Below are 23,664 nucleotides of genomic sequence, written 5' to 3'. Positions count from 1 at the left end.
CAACATTTACAATGTTAAAACATGCGCTCTTTATTTTGTGTCATACATGTTTGAGTTATATAACCCGTGTGTGTTGTAGATTATTCCTGCTATTTCCTCTCTGCCGTGGTTCACCACCGTTGTGCCTCTGGTGTTAGTGTTGACAGTCACTGCAGCCAAAGATGCCATTGATGATATCGTAAGTACACACACTCATGTGATTGTACACAACACGCTGAAGGTCTCTATTCATTCTGTCTACATGTTTTGCCTTTGGTCCCATACTAACTGAAAACAGCAGGATCTCATTATCCCAAAGGGGGACGTTTAATGTTTATATTAGAGAAGTCTGTATCTGTTTTAATTGAGTTTTTTTTTTGCTTGTTGCTGTCCTGATGTGACCGAGAGGGACTCATCTTGTCCTTAAATCTGTTTTACCCAAAAGGCTAAGCATGTGCAATTTAAATGCCCTTTAGTTTGGCACACGAGTGTCTCTTTAAAAGTCAAACACATTTTCCTCCAACTGGTAAAGTTAAAGGTTAGGGTCTTTAGTTTGTTCTGTGCTGAACTGGAAAATATGATACAGGGGTGCAACCTCACTCTCAGCAGGAGCACAATAGTCCCTATGTTCCTGCTGAGGGGAGTGGAGGGGAATCGTAACACACCCCTGCGCTCCACCACTCCTCTCTGTCTCCTTTTTCTCTCCATAAAGCGCATGTTTCTGAAAACAGCAGATTTTGGCACTGGATAGAGGCTATTACATTGCCTATGTTAGAAAAAGCATAATATTACTCTTCTTGTAGCTCAATAGCAAGCATTACATTATCAGTGCAAAGGTCATGGGTTTGATCCCCAGAGAACACACCTACTGATGAAAAGTATACCTTGTAAGTCACTTTAGATAAATAAGAGCCTGGCCAAATGCATAAAAATGCACCAAATGTACCATTGTGTGAAGTATTTAGTACAGTGGTTCTCAACTAGGGGACCTCGCAAACTTCCAAGGGGGCCACAAGATGACCTAAATTATTAAAAACAAGCATTAAAGAGGACATTTCACAATACATATTAAAGATGTCAAATAAATCTTTGGTGCCCCCCAGAGTGCCTATGTGAAGATTTAGCTCACAATACCATATAGATAATTTATTACAGCATGTTAAAATTGCCACTTTGTAGGTGTGAGCAAAAATGTGCAGTTTTTGGGTGTTTAACATGCAAATGAGCTGATCCCTGCACTAAATGGCAGTGCCGTGATAGTGCAGATTAAGGGGTGGTATTATTATCCCCTTCTGACATCACAAGGGGAGCCAGATTTCAATTACCTATTTTTTTATATGCTCGCAGAGAATGGTTTACCAAAACTAAGTTACTGGGTTATTCTTTTATACATTTTCTAGGTTGATAGAAGCACTGGGGACCCAATTATAGCACTTAAACATGGAAAAAGCCAGATTTGCATGATATGTCCCCTTTAAAATAAGCTAAAACAACTAAGAAAAAAGATATTGCTTATCTTAATTGTGAAATTGTGAGTGGGGGGGCTTCAAATATTGCTGTGGGCAGTAGGGGGACTTTGAAGTTAGAAAGGTTGAGAACCGCTGATATAGTATGCACACTTCCTCCTGTAGTATGCAAATTTCCTAATTGCCAAAATGTGCCAATTTATTTAGCATATTACTGTTTGAAATCTTAGTTGTTGCATAATGCACTTTGCTTTACATACTACTAATTCAAATTGTAGGTAGTTAGTTTACAGTACAGTAAACACTGGTAGTATTTACTATACTGCGAACGAAGAATAAGGCATATAGTCAAGTATTATCAAAGTCTCTTTAGGGAAGATGCGCCACTAGGCAGCCATGTTTGCAACGCCTCCGTGCAGTTATTTCAGTCATGCAAGACTAAAGTCCTATCTACTTAATCATAATTAAACAACATATTATTGACCAACAATGAAATCTGACATCGACTGTACCATAACTTTTGGATCTTAAGCTCAAATTTTTTGAGGTGTTTTAGTTACTGCACACGCACAAAGTTGCCAAGCACCTCATGTGACCCTAGACATTTTCAGGAGTAACAATATAAAGGCTGTGTCCCAATTCAAAGGCTGCGACCTTCTAAGGACATATTTTAAGACCGATTGCGTCACAGCAGCGCGACTTGAAGCTGGTAAGGACATCCCAATTCAAAGGATGCTTAGAATGAAGCCTCAAAATGCGTCCTCATTTCTCCGCGATGTTAAGGATAGAACGACTGGATCCTTAACAGCCGAGGATATCCCAAGATTCATTGCGCGCCTGCAACGGCCGCATATAACGGCTGGATATTCTAAAATAAACAATTAAAACCTTCATTAAATAAAAGTGTGTATTTATCAAAAAAAGTTTGTTACTGTTTTAGTATTATAAGTTATGTTTTGTGTTAATATTATTATTTTTATGATGCATATATTTCTAAGGTTGATTAATTTAATATACTGTTGAATAGTTTAATCTACATCAACGTGTCATATTTTCTAAACTAAATTAATATTTTTCTGATTTCATATTTATTTATAAGTCAGAAACATTTCCGCTATGTCCTGCTGACTGGCGCGTGCAGCAGGTGACGCCAATTATGGGTCGTCCGAAGGTTAGACCGTCTCATTTCAGTTCTCTTCGCGAACTTCTGAGGCTGCCACCTTGAAAGACAGAGTGCTCATCTTTAAGGTCCCAAGCTTATAAGGTCGCAGCCCTTGAATTGGGACACAGCTAAAGAAATGGCTTTTGTGGAACAAACTCAACTTCCAGTAAACTTCCGCTAAAAAATCAACAACTTTAAGACTTTTAGAGTAGTTTATTTCTGATAAAAAGCAAAATAAAAACAAGTAGATTACTTTAGTTCAAATCATTGCTAAAGCGTATCAAAAACTACACTGAGCTAACGTTACTGTGTAAAATGTGTACTATAACAAATCGGCTGCTGGCTGTGCTCCGTGATCACCGTCTCCTCTCGTCTTTGGAAAACCAAAATAGTTTTTATTTTTTTGATGAGGTATTTGTTCCAAAATTCAGTTTAGCCACTAGCCCCGGACCATTTAAACAGACAGAGACAAAAAGTTAAGTCCGCCTAGACACTTAACCCCGAAAACACACATGCATCCGACAAAACCATCTATATAGAGCCTCTTCTCTAGAGAATTGTCTTTATTGATGGATGATTGGTTCTTTTAACTGGAAGGCGGGACTTTCGTTGCCAAAGCGCCCATATTGATTGTTGCATTGTCCTGTATTCATAGTAATAGGAGTGCTCAATTTTGTTATATTCAATATCTTTGGTAGTCTTTCATTCTAAATACATCCAATTTTGTCTTTATTTACTCTTTATTGCAGAATCGTCACAGAAGTGACAGGCAGGTGAATAACCGTAAAGTAAACATACTTCTCAATGGAAAGTAAGTGACTGCAATATTTGTTTTTCACTTGATCCCAGTCTTACTAGTAATCTACTTTTTATACAATTATTCACATTGTCACGACAAGAAATGTATTGAATGTTGTCAATGGTTAAGTGGTTTACTAAGGATGAATAAATGTTTTACATTGGTTGATAATATAAGCAGATCTTTGGTTTTGGTTTCTTATTATTACACAAGGGGTCTGTTTAAAGTTGGTTCACTCTGTGGCCATCTTGGTAGTGTTTTGGTCATACAAGTACAGCTTTTAAGTACTTGAGACAGAAATCTCCAAATCTCTTATGTGTCAATAACGTGTCGTTAGTATTGCTTAACTACCACAGTCAACCTTGGTTCAGTTTATGCACTTGTTTGTTTTCAAGCAAAAAGAAAAAAACAAGTGCTGCTACCAATAAATAGCCAATGCACTTACCATTAAGCTAATTGGTTATGTTAACTAAGAGATGCTATTCAGGACTGTTGTCTGAGGTACAACCTGGATAGTTCACCCAGAAACATAATTTCTGTCATAATTTACTTACCCTCATGTTGCTACAAACCTGTATAACTTTCTTTTTTCTGACACAAAGGAAGATATTTGTACAGTAATAAAGCAGGAACCAGAAGCACTATTGATTTCCATAGTAGGAAACAATACTACAATGGAAGTATTTGGTGCCCAAAAACGATTTGGTTACATACTTTGCACAAAATATCTTCCTATGTGTTCAGCAGAACAGAGACATTAATGCAGGTTTGTAACAACTTGAGGATGAAAAAATATCATTTTTGGGTGAACTATCCCTTTAAGACCTATGCACCTTTTCTTTTCACTTAAAGGAATAGTCTACTCATTTTCAATATTAAAATATGTTATTACCTTAACTAAGAATTGTTGATACATCCCTCTATCATCTGTGTGCGTGCACGTAAGTGCTGGAGCGCGCTGCGACGCTTCGATAGCATTTAGCTTAGCCCCATTCATTCAATGGTACCATTTAGAGATAAAGTTAGAAGTGACCAAACACATCAACGTTTTTCCTATTTAAGACGAGTAGTTATACGAGCAAGCCCGGTGGTACAAAACAAAACGCAGCGCCCCTCCAAGCGGATCCAAAAGAGGAACCACACTCCATGGCGCAATAGCACCCTTGGGAGCACCCCGACTCGCCTGAAAAGTCCGCTCCCCTTCTCACTCTCATAATGGGAGAGGGAGGGTGTTACTGCACCGAGTCGAAGCACTCCCAAAAGTGCCACTACGCCTCAAAATATAGTTCCTCTTTTAAATCCACTTAGAAAAGCGCTATGTTTTATTTTGTACCACCAAACTTGCTCGTATAACTACTCGTCTTAAATAGGAAAAACGTTGATGTGTTTGGTCACTTCTAACTTTATCTCTAAATGGTACAATTGAATGAATGGGGCTAAGCTAAATGCTATCGAAGCGTCGCAGCGCGCTCCAGCGCTTACGTGCATGCACACAGATGATAGAGGGATGTATCAACAGTTCTGAGTTAAGGTGGTGACATGTTTTGATGTTGAAAATGAGTAGACTATTCCTTTAAACTGTTTTTGGTTTGGTCTAAATTGTTTAGATTTTTCACTAGCGATAAAAAACAAACATGTCTTTTTAACAGGACACAGCTGCCGACACAGAAAGGTTTTCCTGTTTTTCTGACCTATGTCAATGTGTCATAGTTGTAACAACCAACTCACAACTAAAACATGTAGGCATTTATGACTAGTTTTTCCAGAAGTTCAGATTTCTGGATATTGTTTCTTTACCGTCAGTTTTTATCAGGTTATGTCCCCCACACATCACTTGATGTAAATGATTGAAGTGTATTGGAATGTACATTTATTATATACAGCACATTAGATTAATTGGAAACATATGATGCACACCCACTTTTAAAAACATGCCGTAAACTTCTCTTTCTCCTTCCCTGAAAGGCTGATAAGCGAAAAATGGATGAATGTTCAAGTGGGTGACATTATCAAGTTAGAAAACAACCAGTTTGTTACAGTAAGGCACTTAAAGTTATAAACTAACTAAAAGATAGATAAAAATGCTGTTACGTAGCATCATGTATCTGTTTCCTTCACTTATAGGCTGATCTGCTCCTGTTATCCACCAGTGAACCTTTAAACTTGGTCTACATTGAGACTGCAGAGCTTGATGGGTGAGTGAGTGAGTTTTTAAGCAAATGAGTAAGCGAATAAGAGTGTTGTTGTTGTTGTTGTTGTAAGGCTATATTGTCTGACATGCAGGTACTGGTACTAGTAGTTGCTTGACCTCACATACCTGCTTTACATTTAGGGGCGATTTCAACCACAGCCGGTAAAGTTTTTATGCAGTTTGGCAGATCATTTACACAATAACTGCATTTAGGTGTACTTTTAAAGACGGATTTTAAAGTAGAAGTTTTTGATATTAATGACGCCTTGTTTTCTCTGTAATAACGGTTAAATCATGTCATGTGCATGGGTTAATTTAGTCTATATGCATGTGCGAGTATAGCCAAAGGACTGTGTGTGTACTGCTCAATATACTGAGTTTAGTAACGTTTCTCCAACAAAGTTTACTACATTGTGTTTCTTTATAGTCCAGGGCCCTTGTCGTCCATCTAAACAAAGTTGCTTGATGCTTTTGCCATCTTGATTGTTTGTAGTTCCCGCTCTGTAGACAAATGCATGTTTTATACAGGCGTGAAGTGCTTCTTTATAAGGTAACATCGCCATCTACCGGCCTGGCACACGTAATACAGTGTATTATTTATTAATAAGTTTAGTTACTCTTTTTACTGCATTGTCACGTGCACGTAAAATTTTTCAAAAGTGCAAAGGATAAACTTTTCCGTTAATCAATACATCATTGTCATGCAAACATAGCGTTTTAAGCATGTAGCCTACACTTTTATCCAAAACTTGAGGAAACAATGAAGTGATTTATCTTAAAGGTAGCCTATAGTTCACCAAACAATGAAAATTCTGTCATCATTTACTCACCCTTAAGTTTTTCCAAACCTGTATAATTTTTGTTTGTTTGGCTGAACACAAATACAGATATATTTTTAAAAAAATGTTGAGAACCAAGCAGATCTGGGGCACCATTCACTTCCATAGTATTTTTTTTCTTACTATGGAAGTCAGTGGTGCCCAAAATCTACAAATATTTTAAAATATCTTAGTTTGTAGTCAGCATAATAAAGAAATTCATAAAGGTTATAGGGTGAGTAAACGCTAATAGAATTTTTAAAACTATCCTTTTAAGGAGGCAATAATAATATTTAAACTGTTTTAGCTATCTGCATGATTCAATTTGAACTCTGTTTCTTTCCCACATAGAGAAACTAACCTGAAGGTGAAGCAGTCTCTCACTGTAACAGGAGACATGGGCGATAATCTGGAGGCTTTGGCTGCATTCAGTGGTAAGAAAAAAAGGCTCGAGATCAAGAGAATTCCTTGCTCCATATGTTGCGTTATACTGTTACACTGTGGTACTTAAATCCACACAGATTTGCACACATTCCTTATCTACCTATAAACTTGACATATTTATGTGTGCATTTATATGTGACCCTGCCTTTAAAAATTCAGTGCCCGGTTGCATAAAAGTCCTTAAAGGCGGAGTCCATGATGTTTGAAAGCCAATGTTGATATTTGAAATCACCTAAACAAACACGCCCCTACCCCAATAGAATCTGGACCTTCTGTTGATAGACCCGCCCCACACATACGCAACCCGGCATTTGATTTGATTTGATTGGCTATAAGTGTGTTTTGGTAGTCGGCCCGTCTAATTTTCCAAAGCGTTTTTCAAACATCGTGGACTCCGCCTTTAAGCTAAGAAATCCCTTATATTTAAGGTTAAGGGTACCTTTAATAAAAAATGGGTTGCAAGAAAAAAAAGTGTTTACTTAGGGAACCATAATGCTGTCAATAATATTTACCTTTAAATGCTAAAGTATTACCTTAAGTACTGCTATGCGTTGCTAGAAAGTCCTTAGTACTCATTTTACCTTAAAAACCTAAGGGACTATAACAGGTCCCTTAACGGCACACGCAATGACTGATTTTATGGATATTTAAGAAAAGGAAGTACCAACGCACATTTCTAACGATCGAAATAATCCCTTAGAGAAAAGTGATGCACATTTGTTAGGAGAATAGCGGTTTGAACATCAGTCAATCCAAAGTGTTTTTAATTACTTACATATAAAGTTTGATTTCAATCTTTGACATGGCCTTGCTCAGTCAATATTAAAGGATAATTCCGGTATTTAACACTTTGAGTCTCATTTCTGGTTTGTTTTGGATGAACTACAGTGATGGACACAGAAATTTTGACAATGGGTCGTGTCTTGACCGCCTCAGAACGGAAGCCAATGGGCATGCACAAACACGTCACCAAAACAACACCCAACGTTCATCCCCAAAACTGTACCACTCACCGAGTGGTTCGTGGTGTTCGTTGATGATTAAAAACAAATATATTGGCGCAATGTATGATTTCAATCCGTGTTGTTTGCTATAGTGGAACTATTTTTTCAGATATCTCACAACCGCGTATATACTTCCGCTCTATATTTGAGTCTGAAGCATGAATGAACGTAGTCCAACAAACTGTAATAAAACGGTAGCATACTTTCAAAATCAAGTTTATTTAAAACACTTACACCATCCAATATGTTTTTTCATCAGCAAAACAATAAAGAAGATATTTTGCAGAAACCCCAGTGCTCCGTCATGCAAGTCAACAGATCCGCACACTTTAAGAGCTAAAGCATATATATCCAATACAACAGTAATCCCCCATAACTCCGTGTGACATATTGACGTCTTATGAAGCAAATCAATCAGTTTTTGCAAGAAACTGAACGTTATTTACAACACTATTAGCGTGAATGCCAAAGCAGGAAGCGTGCTTTCCGTTTGAGGTGATCTCTTCCACTAGTGCTGTTGGCTCTGGATGTTGGTCTCTCTGCGCCACCTATAGAGCGGGAGCGTGAAGCGCACTTCCTGCTTGGCAAAAGCTCTGCATTAACGCTGTAAAATATTTATATATATATATATATATATATATATATATATATATATATATATATATATATATATATATATATATATATATATATATATATATATATATATATATATATATATATATATATATATATATATATATATATTCGAATCTCAAAACTGAAAATCGAATGTCAACCCACGAATCGAATGTCAGCCCTACAAATATGGGAAAAATTTCTTCTGAAAGTAAACAGACCCTTTTCTGTTTCCCGGCGGCGGAGTGATATATCAGCGAGCAATGCGTCTTCCAAGGGAAGTCAATGGAATTTTACAAAATGCCAAATAAAACACGACAGAAACTGTATTTCGCTACACAACTTGCCCTTAATCATCAACGAACACCACGAACCACTCGGTGAGCAGCACAGTTCCGAAAATGAACGTTAAGTGTTGTTTTAATGACATGTTTGTGCATGACCATTGACTTCCATTCTGAAGCAGTCAAGAGACGCTTCTAAACGAGTCAAAAACTCAAGACACAACCCATTGTCAAAATTTCTGTGTCCATCACTGTAGTTCATCCAAAACAAACCAGAAATGAGACTCAAAGTGTTAAATACCGGAATTATCCTTTAAAGATATCAAGGGTATATTTTCATAAAAGTTCTTTACATTATATAGGATGAATTTATGAACACTAAATCACTTAAAATGACTTTAGCTGGGCTTTCACAAGCATGGTCACATATACATTTTGCTCATGTGGCTTATATGAGCACACATTTTGGTTTATTTCTTAATTTTTCTGCTTATAGAAGAAAAAAATCACAAATGAGAACTTATAGATATCTCACTTATTACTCCTAGATAGCAATGGGTTTGATTAAGCAAAGTGAGTTGCTTAGTTAGCTGTCAGACTGTCCATAGACTTCACAAGACATCAAAGTGTGCAGTCAAAAGTCACAGATATCTATACAAACACAACATTAAAACCTGAATTATTATTCATGATATAGCTCTATAGTAATACATTTTCTCCTAATGAATTTTATCCATTGTATATCTGTGAGTACTCGGTTGAATCTGAGCAATAATATTTGAATCTGTCATGTGTCTTGCTTTAGGAGAGGTGTGTTGTGAACCTCCTAACAACCGCCTGGATCGCTTCACGGGCACACTGACATGTGCCACACAGAAACACTCATTAGACAATGACCGGGTCCTGTTGAGGGGCTGCACCATCCGAAACACAGACTGGTGTTTTGGCCTTGTGCTCTTTGCAGGTGATAAGAAATTTATCTGGATGGAGGGGTGAACATGCCATTGCAGGTTTAGGGGTTCCTGTGAACTTTATTTAAAGGGACACTCCACTTTTTTGAAAATAGGCTTATTTTCCGGCTCTCCTAGAGTTAAACAATTGAGTTTTACCGTTTTGGAATCCATTCAGACAATCGGGTCTGGCTGTACCACTTTTTGCATAGCTTAGCACAATTAATTAAATCTGATTAGACCATTAGCATCACGTTTTAAAAATAACCAAACTTGACTCTTCTGTAGTTACATTGTGTACTGAGAACGACGTAAAATTAAAAGTTGTGATTTTCTAGGCCAATATGGCTAGGAACTATACTCTCATTCTGGAGTAATAATCAAGGACTTTGCTGCCATACCATGTGTGCAGCAGGCGTAGTGATATTACCCACTGCCTGAAAATAGTCCCCTTAGTAACTTTCAATAGCAGGGGACTATTTTCGGCTGCTGCGTAATATCATTGCTCCTGTTGCAGTCATGGTACGGCAGCAAAGTCCTTGATTATTAAGCCAGAATGAGAGTATACTTCCTAGTAGGGATATCCCGATCCAATATGCTGGATCGGTATTGGGTCTGATCTGGGCTTTTTGGCTGGATCGGACATCGGATCGAGGACCGACAACATGACCGATCCAATTCCGAAATTTGCGTTAGCAGTGGTTTTTACTGACAAGCTACACATTTAAAGATATTTAAGATCCCAGAAACACTGTAAACTACGGAAGCCGAGAGAGGCCATGCACTATTATTATTTTTGCTTGTTTGTTTTCTCGTGATCACGACTTAATTTCTCGTGATCTCGAGATAACAAAAGTTGTTTTCTCGTGATCTCGACATAACAAAAGTTGTATTCTTGAGATGTGATTAAAGCTTGCGTGTACTCGATAGAACGTGTTGTTTTGTTTGTAAACAGCAAAAGCATATTTTGCTAAATTAGCATGGATGAACAAATGAGATTTTACTTGGATTAGAGATCGCTCAAGCTGAAATAGATTTGTCAATATTTACAATTTTACAGTGGTGAATTTAGGGACCGTCTTTAAGTTACTCAATACACGTTTCTACTTTTAACAGCATTTAAATGGAATGACTGAAAGTCAACAAACAGTCACAAAACCAACGTGTTTATGTCGTTGTCAGCTAATGCACACTTTTTTTGTTGATATTTATTTAAATAAACTGTTAAATACTATTGACGATAGAAACGTGTACAGTATTACTTTAGAGATGGTCCCTAAATTCACGAACATGAACGTCCAACTTTATTTATATATTAAGTCTATCTACACATTAGTGTGGTAACGGCGAAGACCCCAACTCATATACATTAGCAGTCCACTTCAAAATAGAATAAATATTATGAACAGGAAATTACATTATGACATTTGGATTATCATGGCAGGATAACGGGATCGTTTTCTCGAGATCATGAGAAAATTAAGTCGTGATCACGAGAAAACAACTTTCGTTATCTCGACATAACGAGAAATTAAGTCGTGATCACGAGAAAACAACTTTTGTTATCTCGAGATCACGAGAAATTAAGTCATGATCACGAGAAAACAAGCAAGCAAAAATAATAATAGTGCATGTCCTCTCTCGGCTTCCGTAGTAAACAACAACTTACTCACAAACTGAGTTAATAATCCACTGGTGAAGCGGATGGATGAAATGTGTCATTCACACACGCAAACACAAGATAACTGTAGGCTATTTTAAAGATCTGATTTTATAAAGTCTCAGTAAGCCGTTGGATGGATGCAATTCACTTTGTGGCAAGCACACGATGCATATTCTCTATGTGTTTTAATGGTTATTAACTTTCCATTGCGGTGCGAGAATTCCATGAGAGGATGCTTCAAGCGCATCAATTTTGCACCCAGAAAGCCCATAAACGCCTAGAAAGCCCAGTATATGACTTATGCGCATCAATTCTGCACCCAGAATGTGCATAAAAAGTCCGGTCAAGCGCATAATTCCCAAAATAACCATCTGCACACTAAAGATTTTACTATGACACTTTTACGCAATTAAGAAAAAATATTTAGCATACTTAATTGATCAAACGTACCTATTATATGTTCTCCTAAACACTGTCATGATTAATATTTACTAATGTTTCCTGTAACTTGTAAATCATTTTAAATTATTGATTTTAACATTTAAAATGATAGTATTGTAGCAGAAAGCACTATACACATTTAATTACAATAGTATCGGGCAGATATCGGTATCGGCTGATATACGGAATTCTGGGATCGGAAATGAAAAAGAATGAAAATCAGGACATCCCTAGTTCCTAGTTCACAGCTTTTACGTTTTCATCATTCTTGGTACTTGATGTAACTACATAAAAGTCAAGTTTTAAATGAAAAAAATATCGAAATGCTTTGCCTATTTTTAAGGGCAATGCTAATGGTCTAATCAGTTTCAATGGATTATGCTAAGCTATGCTAAAAGTGGTACCGCCAGACCCGGAGATCAGCTGAATGGATTCCTAAACGGTAAAAATCAAATGTTTAATTCTAGGGGAGCTGGAAAATGAGCATATTTTCAAAAAATGTGGAGTGTCCCTTTAAAAAACACTTTGTATTGTATAAGCGGTGATGGTTTGGTTATTGTCTTTGGAAGCGCATACCAAATGTATAACTCTCTCAAGTCAAGTCAAATTTATTTACATAAAGAGCTCAAATGCAAAAGCTGCTAAACTCACAGCGCCCCCTAATGTTTGGTTCAGTTTTTTATTTTTTACTTTTGAATTCTGACTTTTATCATTTGAAGTGTTTCTATTGGCATTCTTAGTGATTTTGCAACTGTTTACTATGTATGGTCCAAAGATGCACTTAGAGGGTTTTGCAGCGAAATACATTAAAATTTGTGAGTTTTGTGAAAATAAGGCATTTCAATTACTGATTAATAACCCTTTTATTGCCATTAAAGAAAACTTACTGAAACTAAAAATAAGAGCCTGAGGAAAAAATGCTCATTTACATGAAAACATGTCACTCTTCATATATTCTGTTCATTGTGTTTTACCCAGCATGCTCAATGGCTGTTGTTGTATGTTATTGCATGTGTGATTTCTTCAGGACCTGAAACCAAGTTAATGCAAAATTGTGGAAAAAGCACCTTTAAAAGAACCAGTATTGACCGACTCATGAATGTGCTGGTTCTCTTTGTAAGTTTCAAATCTAAATCTCTTAATCTGTAAATAAAATGTCTTCTCATAAAATAAGATTTTTAATATGACTTTGTTGTCTTTGTTTTGTAGATTTTCGGGCTTCTGGCTCTGATGTGCATTATTCTGGCTGTGGGAAATGGGATGTGGGAATACCAAGAGGGATCAAAGTTTAAAGTCTTTCTTCAGAGGGAACAGAACACAGCATTATCTGCCTTCCTTACATTCTGGTCTTACATTATAATTCTCAACACTGTGGTGCCCATCTCACTTTATGTCAGGTATGATATGTATGTAAATTGTCTTGTTTGTGTTGTACGTAGAAAATGACTAATCATACCTATATGTAATTTTGGGTTCATGTTGCATTCCAGTATGGAAGTGATTCGATTAGGCAACAGTTACTACATTAACTGGGACAGAAACATGTATCATGCTCGATCGAACACGCCGGCCGAAGCCCGAACCACGACCCTCAACGAAGAGCTCGGTCAGATCAAATACATTTTCTCGGACAAGACCGGCACTCTCACTCAGAACATCATGACTTTCAACAAGTGCTCCATCAATGGGAAATGTTACGGTCAGAACCAATCCTTAGACATGTAAAACATCCCAGGGGTGATCAAATAAAGATCAAGCTCTAAAATGCGATTCCTCTGCTCTACAGGAGATGTTATTGATCAGTACAGTGGACAGCGACTGGAGATCACAGAGGTGAGAAATAAAGTCTCAGAAAGGAACTAAAAGTTTTTTAAGAGTCTGCTGTGATTATGAGTTTAAATTTTGGAACAGGAAATGACGCCGGTGGATTTCTCCTTCAACCGGCTGGCGGACCCAAAGTTCCTCTTTTATGATCACAGTCTGGTGGAAGCTGTGAAGTTGGAGTTTGAAGAGGTTCATGCTTTCTTCAGATTGCTGGCTCTCTGTCACACTGCCATGGCTGAGGAGAAACAGGAAGGTGAGTGAATTTGTGTGCACACACATACGGCTTATGATTTATATACGGTTTATATAAAGCATGCTTTATACTGTAGATAGATACAGTTTAAGAACAGCAATTGTAAACCAAAAAGCAATAACAGTAAAAAAGCAGTTAAAGAAATAAAAGACCATAAACAGCTTGGACATCCAAAAGCATATATAAATTGATATCACATGTGTATGGTTACAAGGACAAGTAGTATACACAGGTGTAAAAGACTTTCTCACACAATCTAGAAAATCACCCCAAATTTTATAGAAATTATTAGAAGATCCTTGTTTTATCTAGTTTAAAGCGACACCACCTTAAAATAACGTTTCCAAAAAAGTTTCAGTCGTTCATCCACTCGAAACAGGGTGAACGGCACTTTCACATTCGCTTTGCAGCCCTCTTTTGGCCAAAACCGCACTAAAGAAGTTTTCAACCATCGGGTCGCAGTCCTGTAGTTTGAGTGAAAACAACAAAAACTTGCTTTACGGCAGACCTACGATCCAATCAGAGCCAGCTATGCTCCAGTATTTACGACAGTAGTAATGGACAATTACCCTTCTAACCTGTAGGGGGAGCAAAGAGCAAAAACTCTTTAGTGTTGCTTTAATTAAATGAAAATGATCTTGAATCCAAAATAAATAAGTAGGGGATTCCTATTTATTAAAATTTTATATCTGGGCAAAGGTGTGACAGCTACAAAATCAGTTTTATTGGAGAGATGGGTTGAGGCCTGAAGGGATGGATGGAGAAATAGATGGATATTTAAGCAATATTGCTCGAGTAGGAGTGTGATATAGCTCTATATCATCACGGCTGTGATTAGGCCAGAGGCACGAGGCAATCACAGCCGTGATGATATAGAGCTATATCACACGACTCCGAGAGCGATATTGCTTTTATACAACAGTTCAACGGCACACGTTTGAAAAAAGAAAACTAGAAAACAACAACAGAGTTTTTTTAAAAGCCTCTTTGTTTGAGAACTACTACTTCCGCCACGGATTTGAGGGCGGCTAGAATGACAGGTAACACTTTCGGCTGCTTTGAATCTCATAACAACTCAATGGACGGAAAAGCCGTTTCTTTATATTACCGTTTCTTGGTCACAAAGTGCAGTTATAAGTTTAGTTCATTCAAGAATATATGAAGAGTTTGGTTCCAAAACGCAATAAACGCCATTTTTGAAAAAAATGAGTTACTGCCAAAATCAGTATTATATCAGGTCAGTAGTTAAAAGTAAATTCTTAATTTTACGCAAAATCCAATATCCGCCGTGTTATTCTGTCATCTTTTCTCCCTTTTTTCCCAAAATGCGACAAACGCCACTCCCACTTTTTTACAGAACGCAATAACTCCATTTCTGATATTACAGCCCACCAGTCACGCAATGTAAACAAGCAATGGACAAGCGGACGCGCGTAGTACACGGAGTCCTGGTTTTCCTCATCTACTTTGTACTACGTGATCAACAAACAAAACAAAATAATACTTTAATTGCATCGCTAAACCTGTGATGGTTTTCTGTGATGGGAAAGAAACGTAAGCCATCAGCATCTAACAATTTCCCTGAGAGGCACTCGGGAGACGGGTGCTTGTTCTCCCGACAGCATCAAGCTTCTCATGCTAACACATTGACCCCAGAGGATCTTATGAAAAACTTTACATAATTTTACTCAAAGTCAACGAAAATCGAGCAGGACCAAAAACATTTTACAGTCGATCGCTGTGAAAGACGTTAAGCGAAGACGTCAAGTAACCGCAATGACAGGGTTCTTAATATGACAAAGTAAGTGTTTTGATTAATAACATTAATGTTTATATTTTTAATTAGTGTGTACAACTAGTCAACTAAATGAATATAACATGGCAAAGATGAATGCACATTTATATAGGCTATTGATTCAATAGATTTATAGCATTTTGAATAAAAACTTGTCATGGATTTATTGCATTTTGTGGAAAAAATTATCCGTTTTTATAATAAATCTTTGAAAATCAACTTATGGATTTGAATTTTTTATGTTTTTATAACCTAAAGATGCTGTGTTAAAGTTTGTAACAGAAAATAGTTGTTTTCATCTTGTCACTTTCTTGGTATAGAAAACACGTTTTTACCAAAATTTGTCAAAATGGATTTATTGCGTTTTGGAACCAAACTCTTCATATATGTATTATCTTTAAATCTACAGTCGATTAGTAAAGATAGCGCCTGTTTGAACGTTTGCTTAGTGAGATTCGGTACGTATGAGAACCAAAGCATGAGCTAACGTCAGTGTTCACTCACCCCGCTGACCACCGCCCTCTCTGGGCTACATCTCTGACAGGGATTCCCTGGCTCTCATGTTGGCCTGATGGTCAAAAATGAGATCAAATCAGCAGTATTTGGTGTCATGATGAAACTATTACTTGTTTTCTTATTCATATTTAGTGTCTTTTGTGTTGTTATTGTTTTGGCGCGAGGTAAAAGTTAATAAAACTATACTATATAATGTTACTATTGCTTTCCCATTTACTCTTAACGCGAAACGAGCACTCGATTATTATTAAACTTTGTTCTTGTCAGTACTATATAAAACAGTTTTTTTATAAGTGTCAGAAAGATGTTTTTTGCATGCTGCTTATAAATATATCAGTGGCGATATCTCATAACGTGTTTTAATAGTCACGTCACGATAAAATAAATGATCAATGTCCACATTTAAAAGCTGCGGTGCTTACCTGCGGTTCCACGGTGTTTTCGCGTTCTGAGGAGAGAGATAGCTCCAGAAAATTGTTTATTCCTCTTGAGTGTTAATCGTCCACACGATGTGACAAGACATTACTCCCATTAAGTTTATTGTAACATCCAAGAGCGCTGATCTTTGACGGAATAATAACTTCCGATTGTGATTCACACACTGATTCACGAGCTAGTGAACTAATGAGACACACGGAGAGTGATTCAAAACAGGGCGGTTGTGTGTGTCCGTGTGTGCCTGCAGTTTTTCAATTCAGAGATGAGCCTGTTTAGAGGACCTCCATTCACTAGGTGGCGGAATGATACAAAATGGTGAAGCGGTTACTGTGCCGCTATCAGTAGAATATTGCACGCCTCTTAGCCAATCAAATTCGAGAACCAGAAAGAACTGTTGTATAAATATATATATATATATATATATATAGAGAGAGAGAGAGAGAGAGGTGGATAGCGAAGTAGAGAGATTGATGGATGGAGTGATAGGTGAAGGGATAGATGGAGGGATGGATTGGTGGGTGGAGAGAGTGATAGATGGAGAGAGGAGCTAGATGGATGGATGGACAGAGAAATAGAAGGATAGAGATAGAGAGATCGATAGAGGAGTTGAGAGATGGATGGATGGATTGAGTGATAGGTGAAGGGATAGATGGATGAGTGGGTGGAGAGAGAGAGATAGATAGATGGGGAGAGGAGTGAAAAGATGGATGGAGGGATGGATGGATGGATTATTGGAGAGAGGTATAGATAAAGAGAGGAGTGGATAACTAGATGGAGAGAGAGAGAGAGAGAGAGAGAGAGAGAGAGGAGAGATGAATGGATGGAGGGATAGATGGAAGGATAGATGGGTGGAGAGAGAGAGATAGTTGAAGACAGGAGTGAAGAGCTAGAGGTGGATGAGGGATAGGTGAAGGGTTAGACAGAGAGATGTATGGATGGGTGGCTGGAGAGAGAAATACATGGAGAGAGGAGTGGAGAGCTAGATGGATGGAGAGATAAAGGGATAGATGAATAAAGGAGTTAAGAGATGGATGAAGGGATAGGTGGAAGGATAGGTGGATGAATGGGTGGGTGGAGAGTGAGATATACTGTATGGAGAGAGGAGTGGAGAGAGATGGATGGATGGAGGAGTAGAGAGATAGATGGATAGATAGATAGATGGATAGAGGGACAGGCAGGTAGGTAGGAGAAGAAGGGATAGATAGATAGATAGATAGATAGATAGATAGATAGATAGATAGATAGATAGATAGATAGATAGATAGATAGATAGATAGATAGATAGATAGATAGATAGATGTGTAGATAGATGTGTAGATAGATGTGTAGATAGGTAGGTGGGTAGGTAGGTAGATGGATGGATGGATGGATGGATGGGTAGGTAGGATGGGTGTATTGGTATGTGGGGGGATATATAGATAGGTGATCCCTATCTACATTTTATGAATAATCAATGATAGCTGATTTTTTTAAACTCTTTTTTTCCCCCGCAGGTGATCTGGTGTATCAGGCTCAGTCTCCTGATGAGGGTGCTCTGGTCACCGCCGCACGTAATTTCGGTTTTGTGTTCCGCTCTCGAAGCCCTGAGACAGTGACAATAGAAGAGATGGGGATTCAGAGAAGCTACGAGTTGCTGGCCATTCTGGACTTCAACAACGTACGCAAGCGCATGTCTGTGATTGGTACGTATCTGCGATTGACTGACACCCATTAAGTGATCAAAGAGGCTCCTCTTATATTTATATTATATTATATGTGTTTATCTCTCAGTTCGTAATCCTGAGGGCAAGCTCACTCTGTACTGTAAAGGAGCAGACACCATTATATATGAGAGACTGGCTCCTTCCTGCAGTAAACTAATGGAGGCTACCACAGAGCATCTTAATGTAAGTGAACACCAGAGGGCGCCAGTGAGACAAATAGGTTACACAATATTTGTTTCTTGAAGTTTGTGTTTGTGCATTCTTATAAATATAGGCCAGCAGAATTTTGTGTTTGTATGCATATAAGTCTCTTTTAGTTTTTAATCTCTCCCTGTTTTATCTTTACCTGCAGGAATTTGCTGGGGAGGGATTGAGAACGCTTGTTTTGGCTTATAAGGATCTGGATGAAGAATATTTTTCAGAGTGGAAACAGCGCCAACATGAGGCCAGTGTAGCACTGGATGACCGGGAGGAGAAGCTAGACAAATTATATGAAGAGATAGAAAAAGACATGCTGGTATACGGAATCACAGCACATATATTTATATATTTCACGTTTAGAAACAAATATATATTTAAAGCATCGTTTTATAGTTACCAACATATTTCGTTATAGTATTGCCTGTTGTCTCTCTTGTGTAGATAATTGGGGCCACAGCAATAGAAGATAAACTTCAAGATGGAGTCGCTCACACTATTGAGCAGCTGGCCAAAGCAGAAATCAAGATCTGGGTGCTTACTGGGGACAAACAAGGTACTTTTGTTTTATACTGCAACTCAACCATCAGTGTAAAATCTACTTAAATGTAGGTTTTCTTATTCGTAGAATTGACCAGTAATTGAAACTTTTTTTTTATATGAACAAATTTACAGTATTCAAAAACGTAAATGACTTTTGGGTATAAAGTATATAGTTCACCGAAAAATTTTAATTCTGTCATCATTTACTCATCCTCAAGTTGTTTCAAACCTGTATAAATACAAAGGAAGATTTTGAAGAATGTTTGTAACCAAGCAGATGTGGGGCACCATTGACTTTCATAGTAGGAAAAAAATAATACTATGAAAGTGAATGGTGCCTTTTATAACCCTTTAATTGCCATTAAAGAAAAAATTACTAAACCTTAAAGGATTAGTCCATTTTCTTAAAAAAATCCAGATTATTTACCACAATGTCATCCAAAATGTCTTTCTTTGTTCAGTCGAGAAGAAATTGTTTTTTGCGGAAAAATTCCAGGATTTTTCTAATTTTAATGGACCCGAATCCTTAACAGTTTTAATGCAGTTTCAACGCAGTTTCAAAGGACTCTAAACGATCCCAAACGAGGCATAAGGGTCTTATCTAGCAAAACGATTGTCATTTTTGGCAAGAAAAATAAAAAATATGCACTTTTAATCCACAACTTCTTTTCTTCCTCCGGTCCTGTGACCTCACGTAATACGTGATCACGTCAAGAGGTCACAGATGACGTATCGAAACTACGCCCCAGTGTTTACAAGTGTGGATAAAGAGGACCGTTCTGACGTTGTTGTATGTCGAATGATACAAATTAATGTCTTTGTGTCACTTTATTGTTTAAAATGGTTTGCAAATGTGCGTTTCATATATGTAACACGTGACCTTTCCACGGCATTACGCAATTATTTGAGGTCGCGCTGGCTCGTCACACGAAAGGAGGAAGACGAGATGTGTGGTTTTAAAAATGGATATTTTGACAATCGCTTCGCTAGATAAGACCCTTATGCCACGTTTGAGATCGTTTAGAGTCCTTTGAAACTGCAATTTTAAACTGCATTAAAACTAATAAGTGTTGGGGTACATTAAAGTCCATTAAAATGAGAAAAATCCTGGAATGTTTTTCTCAAAAAACATAATTTCTTCTTGACTGAACCAAGAAAGACATCAACAGTTTGGATGAAATGGTGGTGAGTAAATTATCTGGATTTTTTTTTTTTTTAAGAAAATTTACTAATCCTTTAACTAAAATATACAGTGATTGTGTTATTTAACATTGCACACAATTTAATAATATCACAATAATGATCCCATCTCTTCTAACAAAATGTTTTCCTGTATTGACTTTCTCAAACAAGAGACCGCTGAGAACATCGGTTATTCCTGTAATCTACTGCGGGAGGAAATGAATGATGTGTTTATCATTTCAGCTAACTCATCTGAGGAGGTCAGACAGGAGCTGAGGTATTTTACCTGTTATACAGATTATATAAAGTAATATATTTCACGTATTAAAGGAACGCGCCGACCTTTTGGGACTTTTACGGGCCGTAACTCTGTCTGACGCACCCACCACTAGCCTAGCTTAGCACAAAACCTGGAAGTAAAATGGTTCCAGCTAGCATAAGTGACAAAATAACGCCAATATTTTCCTATTTATGTGTTGTATAAAAAGGCATTATTTTTCGTATACATAATGAGACTAAGATTCTCACTTCGCCTAAGTAGCAATGCTTCGCCTTCTGCGAATATAGTTCCCAGTTTGTAAACGATTAAAAGATGGCTGTGTCTCATATGACCTTGTTATTCGTACTCTCTGTGACTATACAAATCACAACATAAGAAGATGTTGGGGTTATTTTGTCACTTATTGGTAGCTGTATGCTAGCTGGAGCCATTTACTTTTAGTCTTTGTGCTAGGCTAGGCTAGCGATGGGTGCGTCAGAGTTACGGGACGCACTAAAATAAAAGTGTATGTATGGACTTATCTAACTCTGGTGGATACAGTGAATAAACTAAAGTCCCAAAAAGTTGCATGTTTTTTTAAGAACCAAATCGCAGTGATGTAACCAGGATAGACTGTTTTGTTATTTCTACAGAATGTGTACAGTATAGCTAATGTACAATGTGACTCTTTTGCAAAGGGATGCCCGTCTAAAGATGTGTCCTGCTACAGAACAAGCTAAATTCCTTAATCCTGAGGTTATAATGGGAAACACTCCTGAAGTGGTGCCGGATGAACAGGCCAATGGAGATTATGGATTGGTGATAAATGGACACAGCCTGGTGAGAAACACAGCCTCTTTCTCTTTCTTTCCCATCTGACTTGTGTCCTTATATAAACTTGACTTCATTGTTTGCTGCCCAAAAACAATCATTTAATGTCATGATGTAATTGTTTGGGATCTCTGTGTGTGTGTGTTTATTGAATATAGGCATTTGCTCTGGAGAGCAGCATGGAGGTGGAGTTTTTGCGGACGGCAGGCATGTGTAAGACCGTGATCTGCTGTCGGGTGACTCCTTTACAGAAAGCTCAGGTCGTGGAGCTTGTCAAGAAATATAAGAAAGCCGTCACTCTGGCCATAGGAGACGGGGCCAATGATGTTAGCATGATTAAAGGTAAAGCATTACAAAACTACTGATGCACAGCGCGATCGAGTAAAAACAAAACCTGTAGGTCAACCAGTCGAGCAGTGCAAAGGTGATCAAATATGAGCACATGATCAAATCTTGAATGCAGCGGAGATTTCTTTGGGTTAAAAATCTTTCTCTTTATCTTTCACAGCGGCCCACATTGGTGTGGGTATCAGCGGTCAGGAGGGGATGCAGGCTGTGCTGTCCAGTGATTTTTCCTTCGCTCAGTTTCGTTTCCTGCAGCGCCTCCTGTTGGTGCATGGCCGCTGGTCGTACCTACGCATGTGCAAGTTTTTGCGCTACTTCTTCTATAAGAACTTCACCTTTACCTTTGTGCACTTCTGGTATGCATTTTTTTGCGGCTTCTCTGCTCAGGTGAGCCACGTTATTCTCATTTCTGAGTCACATGTATACATTTAAAGGCACAATATGTAGGGTTTTTGTATTAAAATATCCCAAAAATACTAGAACAGTTTTTTCACATGTGAGCTTACATTATTCCAAATGTTTGAATCCAGAAAATCATCAATTTCGCTTGTCAATGGTGTCATGCCCAGGTTATCCATGATTTCTGCTTTTGCTGCCATAGAAACCATGTATTTGACTTTATGCAGGGTTGCCAGGTTTTCACAGCAAAACCTGCCCAATTGCTACTCAATACTAGCCCAATTGTGTAAAAATCGCGTTCCGGGATAACATCTGCGTTTTTGGCAGGGTTTATCTGCTAAACTTACCCGGGCTAAATTTCACATCATTGGGGCCCTTTAACCCACCCTTGCGAAAAACAGCCCATGGCAACAGTATTAAAGTAGTCAATTTCTGCGGGAAAACCACAAACTTAGCAACACTGTATGTCATCAAATGAGCGATTTGAAAGCAGTACTCTCACGATAGTTTGATGTCGTACTCCGATTAATTTCTGTAGTGGTGCATGCGGAAGTAGTCATTCGTATGTGGAAGTATGCGAAAGTAGTAACATCTAGCATTATAAGTGTAGCCATTATAAACTTTATTTCAATACATCATCCATTAACATGATTTGTTAAGCATGATTTGGCATATGCTCTCTCGTGAATGCGTGTCAGTTGTTTTAGTTTGTAAAGTTTTAAATATTAATATTTTGGTTACAAAATCGCATCAATTGCCCTTATTAACCCACTGGACCCATGTGGATTACTTCTGTGAATGATGGATGGACTTTTTTGGGCTTCAAATCAGAAGCTCCCATTATAAAGCTTGGAACAGCCAGAACATTTTCTAATATATCTCCGATTGTGTTTGTCTGAAAAAGATAATCGTATACATCGAGGGTGGCTTGAAGGTGAGGGGTAATTTAAATTTTCGGGGTGAACTATCCCTTTAAAGGTGAAAACTCCCATCGTCCAACGCTCTATAACAGCATCATCAAGCTGCAGCTGTTGTTGTTTAGCGACCTCTAGTGGTGAAAATAGCATGTTGCGCCTTTAAAAGCAGTTGACAGGCTCATAATGTGTTGACAAAATAGTGTACTGTTAGCCTTTTGTTTTTAGCATTGATTGTATGTGCTAATGTGAACATTGTGCAAAGTTCATATATTAATAGAATATTGTTTATTTCTACTTTACTTCTCTTTGCAGACAGTATATGATGAAGGCTTCATCACTTTATATAACTTAGTTTACACCGCCCTGCCTGTTCTGGGAATGAGTCTGTTTGACCAGGTACAATATGTTTGTTCTCATTTAAGTCATATGGGGGTGGTTTCGCGGACAGGGATTAGCTTAAACCAGGACTAGGCCTTAGATTAATTACGATATATAACTAGTTTTAACAAACATGCTTTACTAAAAACATTACTTGTGTGCATTTTGGGGCAAAACAAAGGGCACAGATGTATTTCAAGATATGTCAGTGCAAGTTTTTTGAGTTTGGACAGTTTTATTTTAACATTTATTTTAGTCTAAAAC

General features: G+C 37.7%; 1 protein-coding gene across 2 annotated transcripts in view; it reads left to right on the top strand.

Annotated features, from left to right (window-relative positions):
* Positions 1-23,664, top strand: part of atp8b5a (ATPase phospholipid transporting 8B5a) — a 51,593-nt gene that overhangs the window by 23,366 nt on the left and 4,563 nt on the right. For both annotated transcript variants that reach the window (XM_055198636.2, XM_073861016.1), the window contains 20 exons: positions 80-178; positions 3,357-3,418; positions 5,372-5,444; positions 5,531-5,601; positions 6,767-6,849; positions 9,571-9,729; positions 12,847-12,935; positions 13,029-13,216; positions 13,310-13,518; positions 13,606-13,652; positions 13,731-13,896; positions 18,139-18,327; positions 18,416-18,531; positions 18,701-18,865; positions 18,991-19,102; positions 20,443-20,548; positions 21,229-21,370; positions 21,520-21,703; positions 21,870-22,093; positions 23,335-23,418. In XM_055198636.2, coding sequence (XP_055054611.2) covers positions 80-178; positions 3,357-3,418; positions 5,372-5,444; positions 5,531-5,601; positions 6,767-6,849; positions 9,571-9,729; positions 12,847-12,935; positions 13,029-13,216; positions 13,310-13,518; positions 13,606-13,652; positions 13,731-13,896; positions 18,139-18,327; positions 18,416-18,531; positions 18,701-18,865; positions 18,991-19,102; positions 20,443-20,548; positions 21,229-21,370; positions 21,520-21,703; positions 21,870-22,093; positions 23,335-23,418 — 2,568 coding nt within the window. The remainder of the gene's footprint in view (positions 1-79; positions 179-3,356; positions 3,419-5,371; positions 5,445-5,530; positions 5,602-6,766; positions 6,850-9,570; positions 9,730-12,846; positions 12,936-13,028; positions 13,217-13,309; positions 13,519-13,605; positions 13,653-13,730; positions 13,897-18,138; positions 18,328-18,415; positions 18,532-18,700; positions 18,866-18,990; positions 19,103-20,442; positions 20,549-21,228; positions 21,371-21,519; positions 21,704-21,869; positions 22,094-23,334; positions 23,419-23,664) is intronic.

Source organism: Misgurnus anguillicaudatus, chromosome 22 (genome assembly GCF_027580225.2).
Source record: "Misgurnus anguillicaudatus chromosome 22, ASM2758022v2, whole genome shotgun sequence".
In the NCBI taxonomy this organism is placed as follows: Eukaryota; Metazoa; Chordata; class Actinopteri; order Cypriniformes; family Cobitidae; genus Misgurnus; species Misgurnus anguillicaudatus.
This window is presented reverse-complemented; position numbering and strand designations above follow the sequence as displayed.